Raw genomic sequence first — 20,076 nt, forward strand, 5'->3', positions numbered from 1 at the left:
TCACTCTTCGATGCAATAATCCGAACCGCCTTCTTTTGAAGGAGAAGAATATCTTCACACCTTGCAGCGTGTCCCCAAAGCAGGAGTCCATAGGAGAGGTGGGAATGAAACAAGCCGTGATAGACGGTGGTCAGGTATTGCTTCGTCAACAGGGGTTTAAGTCTGCGGAGTAGATGGATGACTCGAGAGAGCTTCGTACAGATACTGTCCACATGGCCACTCCAGCTAATCTTTGTATCTATTACAAATCCCAGCAGCTTCACCTCTGTTAAAATGTCAGCGTTTGTACGACTGAGACTGCACACAATCTCTTGGGTTTTTTTCTCGGTTGAGGCTCAATCCGTTTTGTTGGAACCAAGTCTTTGCCAACTCAAAAACTTCTGCGGCCTTTTCCCGGGCCAAAACTGGAGTAGATCCTCTGGCAACAATTGTTGTGTCGTCAGCAAACATTAGGACGCTTCCAATGGCACTAAGGTAATTTATCATGATTAAAAAGAGGACAGGGCCCAATACTGAGCCCTGCGGGACACCATGCTTAATTAACCCAGGTGAAGAGTTGGCTCCAGATATCGACAGCACTTGTCTGCGGTCACTGAGATACGACCTGAAGGCATCAAATACACTGCCACGGATCCCAAGATTTTCTAATTTTTGTAGTAGCATCTTATGGTTGGCGGTGTCAAAGGCTTTGCTGAGATCTGCAAGGACCAAAGCAGCAGAGCCCTTATCCTCAAATGTATCTAGGACCTCCCCTATCAGCTCAGAGACAGCTGAGATAGTCGAGCGACCACGCCTGAACCCATGCTGGGAACTCGCAAGTAGAGAGTTGCGCTCCAAGTAGTCCACTAGTTGCCTCTTCATAACAGTCTCGAACACCTTTGCAATAACTGGAATTACTGAGATGGGCCTATAACTGCTGATAGATGCTGGATCACCCTTCTTAAAGACCGGGACCGTTCTTGACACCTTCAGTGAATTGGGAAAGACTCCGCTCTGTAAACATGCATTAATAGTTTTTGCTAGAGGTATGGCTATTACTTCTGATACATATTTCAAGATGGTGACAGTCATTCCATGCACATCAGGGCTGTGGGAGTTTTTAAAGTTGTTAAAAATTTTCATAACTTCATCGGGTGTCACATTGCGCCATCTCGTGAACGTACTGACAGTTGATATTGGTCTTGTTGTTTCAAGATGCCGAAGTTGAAGAAGAGAGATGGGCAAAGACGGGAGGACAAGAGTAGGAAGGCGGGGATGGAGCGTTGCTGCAGTCGCGGCAGGCTACGAGTTGGCCATGCAGCCCGGCTTCGCGAAATGCACACACTATATAAAATATAGCGTGCCGCTATGTGTCACAGCCAAACAGGCGTTGAACATATCCAACAGTAGCTTTGGACTTTTCTCAACGACGAGCTTGAGGGTTTCCGCAGGAATGCCATCAGGACCGGGTGCTCTTTGTTTTCTCAGGGATCGGACAGCAGAGGTAAGTTCCTCTTCCCGAAAGGCTGGGAACGTGCCAAGATCCCTGAATTCTCTAGTTGGTCGTGCTGGGAGCTTTGGAAACAACCACAGGTAGTGAACGAGTCCCTAGCTTTTGGGTTACTATCTTGTAGCCCATCTTCCAGGGGTTATTGTTGACTTTCTGACACAGTTGCTTCCAGCACCTGACTAAGGTACCGGAGTAAGCTCCGGTTAATTGCACCACCTAGATCTCGCCTGGCGACCTTGTGCTCTGCCGATCTGGCATTTGCTTCAGGCTGGTTTCTGCCAAGCCGCGCTGCTCGTCGTAGGCTGAGGCATCTTCTCCGGAGTTCCGCAATATCGGGTGTCCACCAGTAAACTGGCTTCTTCCCACGACGGGTGGAAATCCTGGGCATGGAACAGTCCCACGCCGAAGAAATGAGACGCCTCGTCAATGTGGCACGAAAATCGGCACTTCCAATATCCTCAACAGTTTGATCCCCGAAACATCCCCAAAAGGTGTCTGGGCAAAGACGACCGAGGTTCCAACGTCGAGGCGGATGGGCTGAGTTAGCATATGGACGCCTGCGCTCAGGAAGTGCCCCGAAAATAATTGCATGGTGATCGCTTGCAGAGTAGTCTTCGGAGACTCGCCAGTCTGTGTTCCGATTGGTTAGGCCTTCAGATGCCAGAGAGATGTCAGGGATCGTCTCTCCATATCCCGGGAGACGGAAAGTGGAGACATTGCCCGTGTTTAGGATGTGAAGACCCAGCCTGGCTGCCATCTCTAAAACATATCGTCCCCTTGTGTTTGTTTGGGGGTAAAACCCATTCCACCACCCTAGCGTTGAAATCTCCACATACAATCACCCCACCATTGACGTTTAGGATCTCGTCCTCTAGAGAGTCAACCATCTGGTGGAACTCTGCAATAGGCTGGTTGGGTGTAAGGTAGCAGGAGTAATTTTGGATGGTTAAGCCTAGGCCTATGTGTTACTGTGTGTTATTTCGATGCAGTTTCTCTTTGGTTATCATTGCTTACCAAATATTTTTTGTTTTTGTTTTTGATACTTTTATCAAAAGGTTGTAAAAACTAAAAAGCATTTTAATAAATTTTCGTTCTTCTGTAGTTGACAATCGTTTAACTTGATTGTTTTCTGTTACAATAGTTGTGATGGGTTATACGTTCTTCTGTGCTGCCCAGTCTGCACATGCAACTCAGGTTTACATCACAGAAGTCAGAGATGTCAGCGGAATATTCAAGTTAGTATTATATAGTTCGGCCGCTTAGAAAACGACCTGCGCGCTAATGCTAAACCAATGGTGGAGTAGGTCGCTTTCTAAGCGGCCGAACTATAGTTTCAGTTTAATCTATCTGATTACAAGAATATGAAACTTCATGAAATATTTAAAGAAAATTCAGTTTCAGTGGCTCACGCCAGAGAGGCTAATAAGGAGTTGTCATCAACATATGATTTCTTAACACACATGGTTTATGTTATTTTTTTAGCGAATTTCCCTATAGGGAAGTAGCTATTATCGTAGGTGGCATGGTAAGACCTAGGCCCGGGACCGATTTACTTTTTCATTTTGATGTCCCCAGAGGCCAAAAACACCATTCGTTCAAATGTTTACATATGTGTGTGTGTGTCCGTGAACACGATAACTCGAGTGATTATTGTCCGATTTTGATGAAATTTGGTTTGAAGGTGTTAGGTGGAATAAACTTGAATGAGTTTGCGAACTGGCATGATCGGACCATGGGAACGGGGTTTTATGGGGTAAAAATTGGTTTTTCTATTGAACTGCATTGACTGTTTGCTATTGACTGTTTCTTTACAGTCTTAACAAACCTCTCTGCTTGTCCGTTGGTTGCAGGGTGATAGGGGGCAGAGAATTTGAGTGTCACACCACAAAATTGTAGAAATTGGATGAAGATAGATATGAGGTTAGGGCCATTGTCAGAGACTAACGTGAACGGGTAACCAAAGGTAGAGAAGAGTTTCCTGAGGTGTTGAATGCACCAATTAGATGTTGTAGTTTTGGTTGGTATGACTTCTACCCACTTTGAATAGGCGTCAACGATAACAAAAAGGTATTGCCCATAAATTGGGCCTTCAAAGTCATTGTGTATTCGTTGCCAAGGTCCTGATGGAACCAGCCAAATATGGACGGCTACTTTTCAGGAAGATTCTGCTTCAAATAGCTTGGACGACAGGACTTTGCTAGATCTTCTATATTACGGTCAATGTGTTTCCTTGGAGGCTAGCGGCCATCTTGGATAATTTTTAACAGCTGCTGAAGAGTTAATTATCATACAAAAATAGTTTTTCAAACACAAAAGTGATTAAAATGTAAATATCTAGTATACTGTAAGATTATAAATGTTGTTTGTTGTTTTGAATGTATTTCCAAGGGAGTCGATGGAAGCCAACGGCCATCTTGGATTTTCCCGCCACAAGAGCAATGTAAATGTTGTTATTTTCAAACAGCCACTGAAGAGTTATTTACCACCTTAAAATATTTTTTCAGATACCAAAGTGATTGTAATTTAAATATCTTGTATACTGTGAGATTAGAAATTTGCTCTGTAGATTTATGAGTTAGAACGTCTAGGCTCCAAGGACTCTTAACCACATTATGTGGCTATTTGAAAGATAAGGTTTTCCAAAATCGGCCAAGGGACTTGCTCGAGCTCAGAGAATCGCCAAAAGGTTCAAGGGATTCCTCAAGAAATGATTGAAACAGAGGGAGTTTCAAGCGATTCGAAGAATGTTAACATTTTTAAGGACGTCACTTGAAGGATGTAGTTTTCAAGATATGAAATCAATGCTTTTCCAGATAAAAATGGTCAGCCGTGTAAATTTGAGGTGGAGGATTAAAAAGGAGTTGTCATAAACATATGATTTGTTAACACACATGGTTTATGTTATGGCTTTTAATGTTTATGTTTGTGTTTATTTATTTTTCATTCAGTTAAAATGGTTGAATGGTTGAATAAAATGGGTTGTACATTCTCTTGTAACTTGTTTTATATTATTTAAGGACTTTATAAGGCCCCTTTATTCTGATACTTTGGTCGCTGGGGCTTAGGGGATTAGAAATATATGTGGTATTGCTTCAACGTGATGAACTTGTTTTCGACGAACTATAAATATACCTTTAGGAGGCCAGCCGAAAAATTACATTTTATATTCTTAATAATAATATCAAGGGTCTGTGGGACCTTTTACTTCGGCTTGGCTAAAAAATGTCGACTATTGATTTCGTGCCAAAATAAAGTGGGGTAAAAATCGGATTGCTTTGGAAAGCAACCAAACGCATAATAACAAAAACAACTAAGCTACAACCATTTGCAAACCACCCACCGATTGCAGAGAAACTAAAAGTTAAAAACAACCAACACAACCAGACACAATAAATAAATAAATAACGCCGGTCGGTTTTGTTAGGTCGTTTTTTAGTCTTTCATGTTTACTTCAGTTTTGGTTCGGGTCTTTGATGTATTTTGGTTTGGTTGGTTATGTTGTGTGACTGTTTTTTTTTGTCGCAGTTGTATTTTTCTGGGGGTGGTATTAACGTGATGTTTTTTTCTTCTTGACTAGTGCTGTTTTATGTGTTTTACCATAATCTTACGGTAAAACACCACTTACCGGGCCAGTAACGTAATATAATGTTATAGCACTAGTAGGCTATAAAAGTCGTTTTACTGGATAAGATATACCAGGGCTCAGAAGGAAAAATCTCAAGACCCATAAATTCTCATAAATTCATCATAAAATCTCTGAACATATCCCGTTTCCATTTTAAAAGGATTTATTTGACCATGTAGCTCGTACTTGTCTTTTTTCAGGAGGAGTGCTGAGTGCTGAGGTGAAGGGATGTGTTCTCCCCTCCCCACTGAAGCATGGTCAATACATGCCCAGCTCCAGGAGATGTCCCGTGGGGGAATCCTCCGACTACTGCAGGATGGTGCCCGGTTCCTGGGTCCCGGAGAACTATCCGCTGTACTACAGCTGTGACCCGGGCTACAACTTGCTTACGGCCCAGGGGGAGATCACCCTAGAGAAAACGGCCTCAGTCTGCAGAAGTGGACAGTGGTTACCTACGTTGCCTTCCTGTGTAGGTTTGTATGATCGTTATCGACACATAGGTTTTAAGTGGTACGAACCATAACCCTTTGAAACTCGGAGACTGATTACATTGGTTGTAAAAATCCAAAAACAAATATTGCCAGTTCAAACAAATAAAAACAATCATGAATTTCTAAAGCTATACACTACATGTGCCTTTGTTAGGATGGTGAAACTCTAGAGGGCTACTGGAGAACCAGGGTAGCAATTGCCCCCCCCCCCCTTGAGATGTTAAATATACAGTTGTGAGCTTTGTAAGGTTGTAAAATCTCAATTCATACTTGGCTTAAAATACCTTCATTCGTAAGTTCACCGTTTCAAAGTAAAGTATTAAAGTATTAAAATCTATAATAATTGTCCAAAAATAAGTCTTTGCGATTTATTTACAATCATAATTAAAGGAGGTAACACAATGTGTAAACAAAAGAATGTGTACTGGAGTCCCATTTATAATGGTAAGAATGGGAATGGAATGTATGGTTGGATTACTTTGTGAGTTTCAAAGCAGATAAAGCTCCAGCTAGGTAGATGGTATCAAAATGTAGCAAGGGAGGTTGGGGGTCGACAGCCACCAGTTTAGGGGGGGGGGGGGTGGAAAAATTGTTTGAAGTGCAATAAAACGTGTAACGAAACAAAATAAAATTTAGAAATCAACAAGTTGGTACAACGGGGGGGGGGGGGAACACAAAATAAGAACTTTGAAAAACATTTTAACATCAATAGTTAAGAAAATGTACAAGGTTAATTTACATAGAAAAAACTAGAAAAAATAAAGATTGGGTTATTTACAAAATATGTGTCTTGATTTTTTACATCTTTACAAATTTAGTTATTTTTTTTTACATGATGTTAAAATGGTCCTTTGAAGCTCACGCACACACACACGCTCCATATTTCCTTGCAGTCCGCGGAATTCTCCTCACGATTTTCTTCCCAAATCCTCCAACTCCAAGTCAGGTCACCTCTCCATCTTCTTAATTATCCCTTAACTCTGTTCACACCAACTGGTCGACTTAGTGTAATGTGTAATGTAAGAGTGTTGGTGTGGATGAGCACCACAAGCATGTAAAGGGTTAATACCATTTCTTCCAATAGTCAAATCACTTTTTAATCCTCATATTCTTATATTTAAAATAAGCCTGCTGATAAGAGGTGCACATTTCCAAGGGTATTGTTTATTAAGATTTGAAGATTTGTTTGAGCATTACAACAGGTTGTTAACATCAATCTCTGATAATAATTTTTTTTCCTTTTAGAAACTCACTACAAATCTCTAAACCTGCCTCATTTTCAATCTTCAAGCAGCTACTGTGGTAAAACAGCTCAACATTCAAGAATAAAGAGGAAAGTTGATGGGACCGTGTCAAGAAAAGGTATATATAGACAATATACAATATACAAAGCATTGCTGTACTTAAAGCCTGACACATAACAATTACATAAGTAATTCCCAAGCTGGTACATAGTCATTTATACATCTAAGTTCCATAATCTAAGTTATCCCAACAAACCAAGGGTAAAGCCATTAACATTTATCTAAAAAAAGGGGAAACGGACATCCTTTTCCAGGGTTCAAATTGACTTGCGAAATTCTGGCCTGTTTTGCAGGGATAGACAACATTTCCCAGCACTAATGCGGGGTCGGGGTGGGACAGGTTGGCCGCCCGTGCTGCGAGGATTATTATCGAGTTTGACGATAGTTGACAGAGGATGCCATATATTATATTTCTAGTCTTTGTACTCCGATGCACTGGAAGATCATATTACAACCGTAGGATTGCTGCTTAGAGGGTGGCAGTATCATAAAAGTATGCTCCTTTAATAACGGTCTACAGTAAAATTAATACGCAAAATAAATGTTCTTTAAATGTGTCAGTAGGTAAGCGAGAAAAGTTGTCCTCCATAAGAATCACATGGGGACCAAGTAAGCAGTTTTGCTGCAATAACAACTCTAAAGGGGCGTGTTTTAATACAAAAAATATTTTGGCAAAATAAATCAAAATACACAATTGTCAATTGATAAAAAATTGAAATAAGTAATTACTATAAGAAATTGATTTTTGCTTTTATTCTCTTTAACATTGAAACCGAATAAGAAGATTTGCTGCCATGGTAACTGCCAAAATAGGAGTGTTGAGTAAAAAAATATTAAAACAGAAAATATGAAGCAGGGCACAATGTCTTTATTATCCATATGTTGAAAATTAATATTTATATTCATACTTATTCTCCATAAGATTAACATTGAGTTTATTTCAGCAAAACATACTCTAGTTATTACTGTCAATATCTCGGTAGCACATTGACGCAGAACAAAGACTCAATAAAATTACTAAATTGTCTGTTTTTTGTGCTGGATATAATGGTGAAAAAATAAGTTTGAAATTATAATCAACTTTGAACAAAATATTTAAACAAATTATATTTGAGGGAAAAAACCTTATTTTTTGGCACTAACACCACAAAAACCCATCTTAGGGTTACGTTGTCTGCCTGGTTTTAATATTCAAGGTTAGAAATATAGTTTTAGATATTTTTAGAAATTTTCACGGAAATCAGTCAATCCTGAACTATAAAATCGACGAAATTGCAGTCATCATTCCGGTTGTCCGATTTTGGTAGACTTTCTGGCACTAACTAACTACACCCCGCAGGGGGCCCACGCTTGCGTGGGTACGTGGCCTGGCGACCACGCGGACCCCAGCTCTCCAGTGGGGAGGCAATTGCCCGGTGTCAGAACCGGCACTTTAGGTAAACCATAGTTATGGCCGACTGGGAAGGCCAGCCCCCTTGAAAATTAAAAAGGGGAGAGTCCCCAGTGAGAACCCTGAAAAAGGTGAAAAAGGTTCACCCTGAATGGAGGGAATGTCACTGGCAGTGACATTCCCTCCATTCAGGGTGGTGGGGTGTTTAGCTCTCAGTGATGCCGTTAATTCCGCCTCTCCCCACCTACCTGGAACTGTGGTTCTTGGGCTTGCCCTGCCTGTTGTGTTCGACTGACATTATGTGAGGCATATCCTCGACTCTGGAAGTAGCCTCGTCCTGGGAGTGAAAAGCTAGCCCCCAAAGGGGAGGCAACTGCTCGGTGTTGGAATCGGCATTTTTAAGTAGGCCACAGTCATGGACGACTGGGCAGATCCCAGTGACATTCCTTCACCCAGGATGGCGGGGTGTTTAGCTCTCGGAGAGATGGAAGTGCGCCATCAATCTCCCACCTACCTGTGTCTGTGGTTCTCTGGGTTTCGGCCCGCTTGTTGTGTGCGACCAGCATTCAGTGTGGCAAATCTTCGACTTTGGAAGTAGCCTTTCCTGGAGGTGAAATCGGGCGAGTACCCGTAGCTCACGGGGACACTCTAGGGGACGTAACTTTCCGCAGTGTGAGGGTATTGGTTGTAGGCACTTCTCCAGCCAATCCCTGTCTCTGAGCACGGAAGGTATGGTTATCTGGAGTGTGGGGGGTTCTCCCTGGAACCTCAATTGAGTTAAGGGTGTCGCCACCTTTGGTGGATAGGTTCATCCGGGTGGGTCCCACTTCTATACCTGCCTCCTTTTGGGAAACCTTGATGGCCTGGCAATGATGTTGGGTCTGACGGGCAAACGAAGTAGATCAGGTGCTGGGTCCGAGCCCGCTTGGGGTATCCAGGGATCTATCGCTCTGGTTATCTCTGGTTTCCCAGCAACTGGGTAAGGCCTCGATCGGGTAGTGGTGTAAATGGGAGGTTCCCCTTCCTTCTGGCTATGATGGCGGGTTCTGCATGTCAGGGATTAGATAGGTCCCGAGTGTTGCTTGCACTATTGCACGTCCAGGGCACTCCTTTTAGTCCAAAGGGCTTCGGCCTTGTTAGAACTTAATTGGGGTGGGGGTGGGAATAAAGTAGCCGGTATCCCTGGTTAGGATTGAGGGGCAACCCTCTCTCCGATGGGTTATTAGCCGTTTGGCAGCCGGTGAGCGTGATGACCTTAAGTCATCCTCCTATGGTGTCGTAAAGGTTGGTGCGCAAGTTCCAATTGGCATCAGAGGTCCCGAGTTGAGTAATAGGTACCGGGTGTGTCGGGGAGTTTCGGCTCTTCTGACAAAGTAACATAACATAACATAACTAACTAACTACACCTGTTGTTACCAAAAATCTTTAAAGCACAACCGGTTATTATTTTTTCTGTCTTGGAGTTTTTTTTTTGGCTAAATTTACCTGTCTACAATGACTCGATTGTTTTAAGAAGCGCAAAGAGCAAGTTGTCAATTGTATAGTCCCTCAAAACATTGTGTTCTCCATATTTGATCCGGAAACACAAAGATATTCCTTTAAAGTGTTGTTACTTTTATTTGAAACTTATGTTGCAACTTAGAAACAACAACGCTATGCAAGTTTCAGTTTAGTACTGATATCGCACGACTACCTGTTTTTAAACCCCTGCCCCATGTTCTACTAGCCTAGGGTCGGTCGTAAAATATTTTGGCTAGGGCGGCCAACCTGTTCAAGGACTGATCCCCATGGTTGGCCGCCCCTGCAAAAATATTTTACGACCAACCTTTGGTCAGGAGACCCTGGGAAAGGTTGTCCTATGACCTTAAAAAAGTATGAATTTTGTAATACGCTGTTTGGTTCAATGTCTCTTTCAGCAGCTTAGAGGTAAAATATTTAAACCAAATTTGAAATTTTGTTTATTTAATACTAAGCTATCGACATTGCAATAAAAAAACACATCTCAATATCTTCCCTGTAGCAGCAAACCTAAGTACTCACTAATATTAATGTTAATTAAATAGGAAATAAATATATTTTTAGGGAATATTTTAGTAGAAATCCAGGTGAATGGAAATTCGCTTAGTCTGAGCAGGTTTGCTGGCGGCGATGGTATTACTTTTAATTTGTTACACCTTTTTGAAGGCGATGACGAAGATAATTTATTGATTTTGTCATTATAAATACCTTCAGCTGATGCATACGGTAAGGATAGTAAAATCTGTGAAAGCTGATGTTTGTTCCAGGGGCTTGGCCGTGGATGGTTATACTAGGCATGCGTAAGAACAACACCCAGCATGGTGAGTTCCACTGGTTCTGTGCCGGGACTCTAGTAACGACCCGTCATATACTCACTGCAGCTCACTGTGTGGCTGACTATCGCAGGAGGAACTTGTAAGTGACACGACACCACGTTTAGAAAATTATAAGAAAATATCTTCCAAAAAAATAAGTTATCTTTCTCTAAATAGTAGATTCAGAAAGGGAAACTACTGATATTTAATCAACACTTATTTAATAGCTGGAATAGACATAATACTGCACATCCTACATTAATCTTATAATTTGATTAAAGAGTAGGGTGCATTACGCATTTTAAATTTTCTAGTACATGAGCCACCAACATATACGCTAATATAAATCACTGATTTGTCGAAGGCGCTAACTTTATTAACAAAGCCAAACGAAAAAGGGCATGTTTGTAAAATATAGCATCTTTAATATTACTTCAACTATTACAGTAACAAAAATAGAGGAGGAAATATAATATCAGACTCTAGCACACTGATTGGCTCATTTAGCTATGGGCTTTCTAAAAAAAATAAACACACACACATATATATATATATTTACAGCTGCCATAAGATGGAAAGACTAGTATAAAAAATCAATGTTAGTTTTTTAAATTATTTATTACTGATCAAAGTTGTTCACACTGTTTGGAGAAGAAGTGTAGTATGATTTTTATTCGCCTGACAGTGCAGACTATACTGTGAAATACTGTAATACCTTTACGGCATAAGTCCCAAAAGTCAGCAGTAACTTAGATAGAGATTAGTTATTTGGTTTTTTGATACTGGCTGAATGGTTGTTGTCTTGGGTAGTTTTTGGATTGAATTTTTATAACAGAAAATTCCTGTTTGTGTTTGTTGTACTTGTATTAGTGAAATTGTTGATATAAAACTAATTATTTTAAATTAATTATAATTTTTTTGGATAATTCGAAAGAATATGCTACTCTTATATTTGATTTTAAAAACTTTTTTGGTATATTATGAAAATCATATTTAAATTGTTACAATTATACAAAAATTATTTTGCCTGACCTTACAATCTGACATACATTCAATGATGATCATTGACCATAATTTTCTCTTGGTAAAAAGTAACAACGAGATTATGAATGATCAATTATTATTGTTTTACATAAATTATGATTCACTATCTTATTGATGGTATTTCATAACCTGTTTTGATTTTAGGTTTTTTGCCAGATTCAATGATATTGATCTAGACAATAAATCCGATGATAAAGGAGCAATTGATATCGTTATACAAAAAAATACAATTGCTATTCATCCTGGATTCAAGAAAGAACAAAAATTCTCTCATAATCTTGCAATTATCAAGATGAATTCAAGCATATCAGTTTCAGGTTATCTTTGTTATTATTTATGTGCTCTACGCTCCTTCATAGAAATAAAAAAATATCTTTACAATTCATTAAGTTTAGAATCACTACTGTGTTCAGATTGACTTGCACTTTTGCCAGTTGGGGACAGAAATTACTTGTTTAAATAAATGGACTTGGTTGGCCTTTTTGCACTAGGCAACTTTATTAGTGCATGAAAACATTGACTACACACTTGATGCACTAGATGCGTTGGTTTGTTAAAGCAATCAAATGCAAACCTAAAGGAATTAATTACTACCAAAACACCAATACAAAAATCAATCCATGCAGTTCCTTCCCCACCCCACACCTACGGGGGCGTCGCCCAAAGAGGGAGCCGCCACCCCAATCATTTTGAAAATAGTAAAAGCTGGGAAACTTTAAGGTCTTTGAAGCTATGAGTTGGGGTTTTGAGAACTTTGAAGTTGTTGACTTAAAGGCTTACTAGCGAAGCAATCTATACACAGGAGAACAAGGACTTTAATTGATATTTTTTATTTGGCGTTTTAGGGGTATTCTGATTCGTTGGTAAAGGTGGTAATGGTGAAAGGCCCAATTGAGTGTACAGTTTTTAAAATTAATGGTATCATGAGTGCACCACGTGTGTATCGACATGTACGTGTGCCGGGGGTCAACCACGTGTGTATTCTATGACCAAACCAAAGCGTGTTTTAGCACTACTCCAACGAAATATAAAGACTGTCCCTGAAATTGACTGATGTTTATGGCAAACAAGGAAATAACTGGGAAATGAGTTATTCCAAGATGTCGCAGTTTGATTCTAGGAATCAGTATTTACTTGCAATGAGCCCATTAACGCCTCACACTCAATAGTGTTGTGATAGATTCTTTCAAGGCGCATAAGCGTTTCTTTAATCAAGCCGGACGAGGTATCTAGATTCCTGATCAACATTAAAATGGTGTTTTCTTGAGCTTGAGTAATAATGAGGTGGTAGACCACTAACAGAGAGGCTGTTACGAAACACGGTAGGATAACTGTTTTGCACAACGTCGCTTTCGTTAACTATCGTATTGCTGTTTAAATACCTATTCTTTAAATAGCCAATGCTAGGAAAATTGTCCACGATCACGCTAAATTATTGAGTTTGTAGCAGTCTTCCTTTTTTCCCCAAATGGCACGGTCAGCTATGGCATTGCTCTTAATGGTTGTATAAATGTTCCCATATATATCGGCCGTGACAGGGCCGAAGGCCGCAGCGGCGTGCGGTGTGCCGCAGAGTATTAAGGGGCCTCAGTGGGAGGGATTTCTAAAACCTAAAACTGTGATTGAAAAAAGTAAATTCACAAAATAATCAAAAGTAATACCAGACTTGTGAACAAAGGAAGTGTTATCTGTTAGCTCACCCTCTTTTAATTGAAGTTTGCATCCGTCAGAATTCTTTTCTTATAATATGAAAACTGTTATATACTTCCAAACGGTGGTTCTCTGCTAAAGTCACTATGAATTTTCAGAATATATAAGACCAATATGTCTTCCAACTCCAGATTTTACAAGGAAGTCGTTTGATGATGCCACCGCTTACTTCGCCAGCTGGGGACAGACGGACAATGACCGCGAGCTGAGTCGTAAACGTGGGTAACATCATAGATAAAACATACTCCCTTGTGTTGCTTAGTCTATGGTAACATTAAAATTAGATAGTCATTCATATATTTTAGTAGTTTCTGGTTTAGTAAATAATCAAATTGTATATTTTACCAACCAACGAAATACATGGCTCAATTTGAGGTAAAACAGAGTGTGCTAGGATTCTTTATGTCCAGTGTACAGCACTTATTAATTAGTTAATATTCCCATCTGAAATAACTGTAAACAAATTATCAAATTCAGTATTTTAATTCATCAATCAATTAACCTTTGACGTTTACTTACATCATAGACAAAAAGGGTAATCCGCAGCACAGCTGACAGTCTATTTTAATTCACCAATCAATTAACCTTTGACGTTTACTTACATCATAGGCAATAAGAGTAATCCGCAGTACAGCTGACAGTCTATATTTAATTATTTTTGTCTTAGGCTATGTTACCATTGACTACTGGATACTGAAGTAGACAATGATAATATGGTCGCCAATTTTCAATAAGAAAGAACATAGTTGTCTGAGCCAGGCACAGAATGCGCTAGTGTGTAAAATTCTCTTTTCCACCTTATTTTTGTTACTGATATAGTCGATAGGTCATAACAGTAGTTGTTAAAGCTCACAATAAGTCAGGAATTACACAGTATTCAACTGTGCCTACTTTTACTATGATTTCCCACATCTGATGAAGATACAGATTGAAATTATTTCAGTAAAAAAATGTGGTATGGATAAGGGACAAATTAATAAAATGAAACATACTACTGTATTTGGGTGATACTCACAAAGAGTTCTCCCGTTCTTTTTTACAGTACACTTATTTTTCCGTTTAACTCAACGTAAGCGACTGTTCCCTAGGAAATAGTAGGCCGAATTAAATGTCAATTGTAAGGCGGGGGTAACTACCTAATCAATTTTATTTTGTGTATATTTATGCCTTTTAGGTATTTCCATTTTAACATTTGTAGGTGCATCTAAACCTTAGTCTTGTTACTATCAAACATCAATCTTTTCCTAAGAAGCATCGTCAATAAGAGGGGCGTTTTAGGGAATTTCTATATAGAGAATAAGCTATTACCGTAGGTCTCATGGTAAGACATAGACCCTGGACCGATTTAATTTTGACTTTTAAGGTCCCCAGGGGCAAAAAAAACCATACGTTACTGATGTGAATCAATTTTTAAAGCATTTTCAAAGAACCAACATTATCTCTTTTGTAATACTTACCCCGTTACAAGGCACGGGTATAGCGGCTTGTATAAAATATAGTACATTGCCACAGTACACTGGGAGCTCTTAGTTAGCAATTACCAGCAGAAATAGTTTCAATAATTAGTTTGGAAATTGGGCTGTGTTAAGATGAATCAATAATATAGTATTGTAGACATTCTCTCATCTGGACAGCCATCATCATCATCAACTAAAAAATCTAATCATGATTAGCAATAAAAGTATAAACCATACACTTAGTAAAACATTAATTAGTGTAACTTAATTCTACATAATTTCATATACAGTTGATTCCCTCTCATCCGAATTCAGACTTTAGATAGTTCAACCCGTCTCCACTTGGGAATGACTCACACACTCACACAAACAATCAAGTTACACCTAATCCATTTGTCTAGTACTAGATTGTATACATTGAAGATATTTTTTTTCCTTTATTATTTTGTATAGTAATGTAGTCGTACTATACAAAGGTACTCGTTTCCCACATAAAATTATACGTTTCTAAACCTTCTTACATACAGAACACTACTAGACAAACGGTTTGGGTGTAACTTGATTGATTTGGTTTATGGGACAAAGCGACATGTGCACATGTGAGTGTGTGAGTCCATCCCAGTGGTCACTGGTTGAACCGTCCATAGTTCAAATCCAAATGGGAGATTATCCTATTGTGCATGAAATTGTGAAAGGCAACATTGTATTACCATAAATGCTTTGGCCATTTCATGAGATCATCTTAAGCATTTTTTCACAGTACATATTTCGGTTGCATACCAAGATTTTGCTAGTTTCACAGTCAAAACTTGTCTGTTGGCAGGCCATCATCAGCTGATCCTGCATGAACTACAAGCCACTGTTGTCAACCACGCAGAATGTAACTACAACTACAGAAACTATCAGTCAGACGAATTCATCATTGTTGGATGGGATTTAATCTGTGCTTCTGTTCCAGTCAACAAAAGCTGTCAGGTATAAAATAATGTTTTACATAGGTGAAATATATCAGAAGCTTTAAAAAATCATGAAACATAAGATTTGGTTACCAATTTAGCTACCTAACCCAATAACAAAGAATTCCTACACAGGGAAAGATAATTGTGACTTGTTATTGACCAGAAAAGTAATCGAAGGTCCACCAAATGCTCCCGTAGCTACCTAGGGTGGTCAATGCATGACAAGTGTCCGGAATTCACTTGGCGTGTTAACGATTTCATCTTAACATCCTTTGATCACGACAGACTACATGATTTGGTGAAAGGTTGCTTTTAAATTGACAACTACATTTATTTCCCCTATATGCTTGTTTTCCCTACATGGGAAATTCGCTAAAACGTGGTTGATGAATACGTTGAAAACATATTTCTGATCCTTTTACCCAGCAATAGATCGCTCAAAAGGGTGTTGCAGAACCTTACGTTTGTTTCTTGTTCATGATCTTTTGCCAAACTGGAAAAGGAGTGAACATAAAATTGGGTCTGTCATCTGATGGAGGGAGCTAATATTACTGATACTGGTTCCATATCCTTTTTTCCTAATTGATTTGGATTGTATTTGGATCGTATCAATGAATCGCCATCTTTGGTAGTTAACAATAAACAAATGTTATCAGCGAGAGGCGGACTATTGTGTATGTTTGTGTTGTATGTTTTGTCCAGAAAGCAGTAACATTCTTACTTCAATGGGGATGTATCTGGAACTCTCATGCTGTGTAATTTCGATTCCTTTGATTACCATGTCGGCCATCATTCTGTACTTATGTGGTAACTCCTAACCTTCTGGCAGGATCTTGTGTAATCTCGTCACGAGGTTACTGTCAACATTGAAATTTATTGACACGCGAGGGTCCATTGCCTCGAACGTATCAATCACATAAATTTGTGCATGCCCAGGGTGTCCCGTAAGTGAACAGTCAAACTCAGGGACATGGTTCTATGGAAATAAATCAAAATAGAGAGGAAATAAAAAAAACATTTCTCCAACATCACCTAGTTGACGTTGTATTTTTTACATACGGTTTCTAATCTTTAGATTTTTAAAAGCGATCTTTATGTATCTTGGTATGTATGCTAAGGTAGAAGATACCTATGTAAAAAAAAAAACATAAACTTGGTTCAGTTTGATATTTCAAAATGCGGCCATTTTTTTATTAAGAAAAAAAGGCAGATTTTATTAAAGACATTTTAAGAAAACTGTTATTCAACATTTAAAACTTATCTAACCTATCCCTATCTAACGACTGTAATTTTAAGACTATCGTAAAAAGCTGAAATATTACAAAATACCCCCGCCGCAGCAAACCTGCAGACTAAGCGAATTTCCATTTGACCGATTGGATTTACACTGAAATGTCTACCTAAAAATATAACATTTATTCCGGATTTAAATAGAATTAGTTTAACAAGTACTTAAGTTTTTTTGCATCAGGGAGGGTAAAATTGTTTTTTTTTTGTAAAATGTTAATAGTTAGTCAGAAATAAAAACATTTTCCAAATGTGATCAAAATATGTTCATAAACAAGCAAACTACAACAGTTTACTTATTCTCCATAAGAATAACATGGGAATTTTAAATTTACAATTTTTTGTAATTTTCTCCGTAACCGTTAGGCGCATAATAACGCTTTAATATACTAAATTATTTGTGTTTTTTTAAGCTCTACAAAATGGTTTGGAATAAAATTGCAAAATTTTCAGTTTTTTGGGTCAAAAATGGGAAAAACCTATTTTTACCCCATAAAACCCCCCGTAAACACCCGTTCCCATGGTCCGATCATGCTGGATCGCGAACTCGTTCGAATAAACGTAGGTTTACACGTTTGTACCAAATTTCATCAAAATCGGATCATTTTTGCTCGAGTTATCGTGCTGACGGACATATATATATCTAATATATAAAATTCTCGTGTCACAGTGTTTGTCTGCAAACTCCTCCGGAACGACTTCACCGATCGTTATGAAATTTGGTGTGTAAATTCTGTAGGTATGCGTATCGGTCGTAAACTATTTCCCGTTTCGAAATTCTTAAAAGGGCTCCGCCCCAGTGGCTCTGGAGTTTCCCATGTTAACCTTATGAGAAATGGAATTAATGAATCTTAACAGCTGTTTCAATTAAACAAGTTGGTTCTGTTCTATGATGTTCAATAGCATTAAAGTTACAAGGATTACCAACAGGGTGCAGCACTATTATTTCTTTTACATTTATGACAACAGCTAATTTGCAACCAAAAGGTGAGTGAGCGTAGCGAACGAACTGCAACCTGGAGGCGAGTTAGCGTAGCGAACGAGCTAACCTGAAGGCAAGTGAGCGCAGCGAACGAGCTCCAACCTAAAGGTGAGTGAGCGTAGCGAACGAGCTCCAACCCAAAGGTGAGTGAGCGTAGCAAACGAACTTCAACCAGGACGTGATTGAGCGATGCGAACGAGATCATCTTGAAAATTAAACGTAACGGTACTTTCTTTCCATCGGTCTGTCTTAGGGGAAACCTATAACTTAGGCGATACGAAGTTCGCCGGGTCAGCTAGTATATATATAAATATATAAAAATATATATATGAATTTGAACGGATGGTGTTTTTGGCCTCTAGGGACCTCAAAACGAAAAAAAAATCGGTCCCGCGTCCAGGTCTTACCATGAGTACTACGGTAATAGCTTATTCCCTATATGGGAAATTCGCTAAAAGTATCTACTGTTGAATTTTTAGATGGAAAAAAGCATATCTTTGCAAAAAGATTAAAAGAGACTTATAGATAGTTTTCCCAATTTGAAGTATTTTAAACCCGCGGAAATCAGTCTGGTATAACTAACCTTAACATAGTAACTTTTATTAGTTGTTTACTCTGCAGGTGATTATGTAATTTATAAGTTAATTACAGTTCTGAGTTCTAATTACCGTTCTCAGAATAAATATTCTAATCTTTTACCTAACATTTGTTGCAGTGTTATACAGCAGCCATCTGCATTTTACCTTTTCAAAGAAAGAATCTTTGATTGTTATTAATATTTTGGTTTGCAGGGTGATGCTGGCAGCCCTCTGATGCTCAAGATTAAGGACACCTATGTCTTGATAGGAGTGGTAGCTACGCACGGGTGTTATAATGAAGTATTCCCACGGTTGTTTACAAGACTGTCAATATACATGGACTGGATTATTTCTAATTTAAAATTTTAAAAATATTGAATTTATTGTGTTATTTTATCCTTGTTGGTGCTGGCATACAAAAACAAGTTACAATTTCAAGTTATATACAAGTTACACAAGTTACAAATACAAGTTATACAAGTTACAAGTTTTCCAAATTCTTGGAGGCTACAGAAAGTTAAACATTACCTAAGGAGACCAAAATGGCGTATTGTCGGGAAAGCACTAATTAAATATCAATACTTAGGCTTCTGTCAATACTTTTTAAGTTTAAATGCAGCAATTAATTTCGTCATCACTTCATCTGCAATACTTATACGCATTTGTTTCTTAAGAGGAATCAGTACTTTACTCACCCGTTTGAATCATAAAACACTTGTTGTCAAGTTTTCAGTATTTTTATTCCTTGTGTTTGTTCACATCTTATTCTTTATTATAGGTTATCTTTGCTCTGTTAATTCCGTCTTGTAGGTATACAAACGCATATAACTGAAACTAAATTAATCTTTCCACGTTAAAACACAAGGTTAGTTCTGTTGGCAGGGGGGAACTAATAATCCATTTATTGTCCAGATTCACCAATGTCAGTAAAAATTGTTGAGACACAATTAATTTGTGTTTGCGAACAAATGGCTTCATCGAGTCCGCAACATTTGAGGGTTTATTCTTGTCCACACATGAAATCCTCGGATACAGTTTATTCTCGAGTATAATTGTAAATATTGTTATTTGTCTGTGTGTATGTCAAAGCGTTGACTATACAAACTATTTTAAGTTAGAGTAATTTGTTTGGAATGTTTTATAAAAAAAACAATTTCGGCCTAATTAAGTCAAGAATAGATTATGCTAATTTAATTATGTTTCATCCATTACAGACCAAAATAAACTCAACCAAGCCAATCCAAACGAAAAACGTATAGTAAAATATTGATTTTTTGTTACAAAAAATTGTAACAAAAAATAGTGTTGTTAGTAGTTGGTATAGTAACCCATCACTATGTGAAATACTGTACTGTAGTATAAACCCGTCCATGGCGTAAATCAGCCCATGGACACGATGTCTACTTCAACACACAAATCGATCCTTA

The 20,076-nt window shown here is 38.6% G+C and overlaps 1 protein-coding gene across 1 annotated transcript; it reads left to right on the forward strand.

The window, feature by feature from the left end:
• Nucleotides 1-2,635: 2,635 nt before the first annotated feature.
• LOC128986555 (venom protease-like) lies at nucleotides 2,636-19,037 on the forward strand. Its single transcript, XM_054406984.1, has 10 exons — nucleotides 2,636-2,724; nucleotides 3,878-3,929; nucleotides 5,015-5,033; nucleotides 5,315-5,587; nucleotides 6,851-6,967; nucleotides 10,585-10,732; nucleotides 11,821-11,993; nucleotides 13,485-13,604; nucleotides 15,667-15,818; nucleotides 18,863-19,037. The coding sequence occupies exons 1-10, from the start codon at nucleotides 2,636-2,638 to the stop codon at nucleotides 19,016-19,018; spliced, it is 1,299 nt and encodes a 432-aa protein (XP_054262959.1). The 3' UTR covers nucleotides 19,019-19,037.
• The last annotated feature ends 1,039 nt before the right edge of the window (nucleotides 19,038-20,076 follow it).

Source organism: Macrosteles quadrilineatus, unplaced genomic scaffold, assembly GCF_028750875.1.
Source record: "Macrosteles quadrilineatus isolate MER2022 unplaced genomic scaffold, UCM_ALF_1.0 Scaffold_2__2_contigs__length_208266976, whole genome shotgun sequence".
In the NCBI taxonomy this organism is placed as follows: domain Eukaryota; kingdom Metazoa; phylum Arthropoda; class Insecta; order Hemiptera; family Cicadellidae; genus Macrosteles; species Macrosteles quadrilineatus.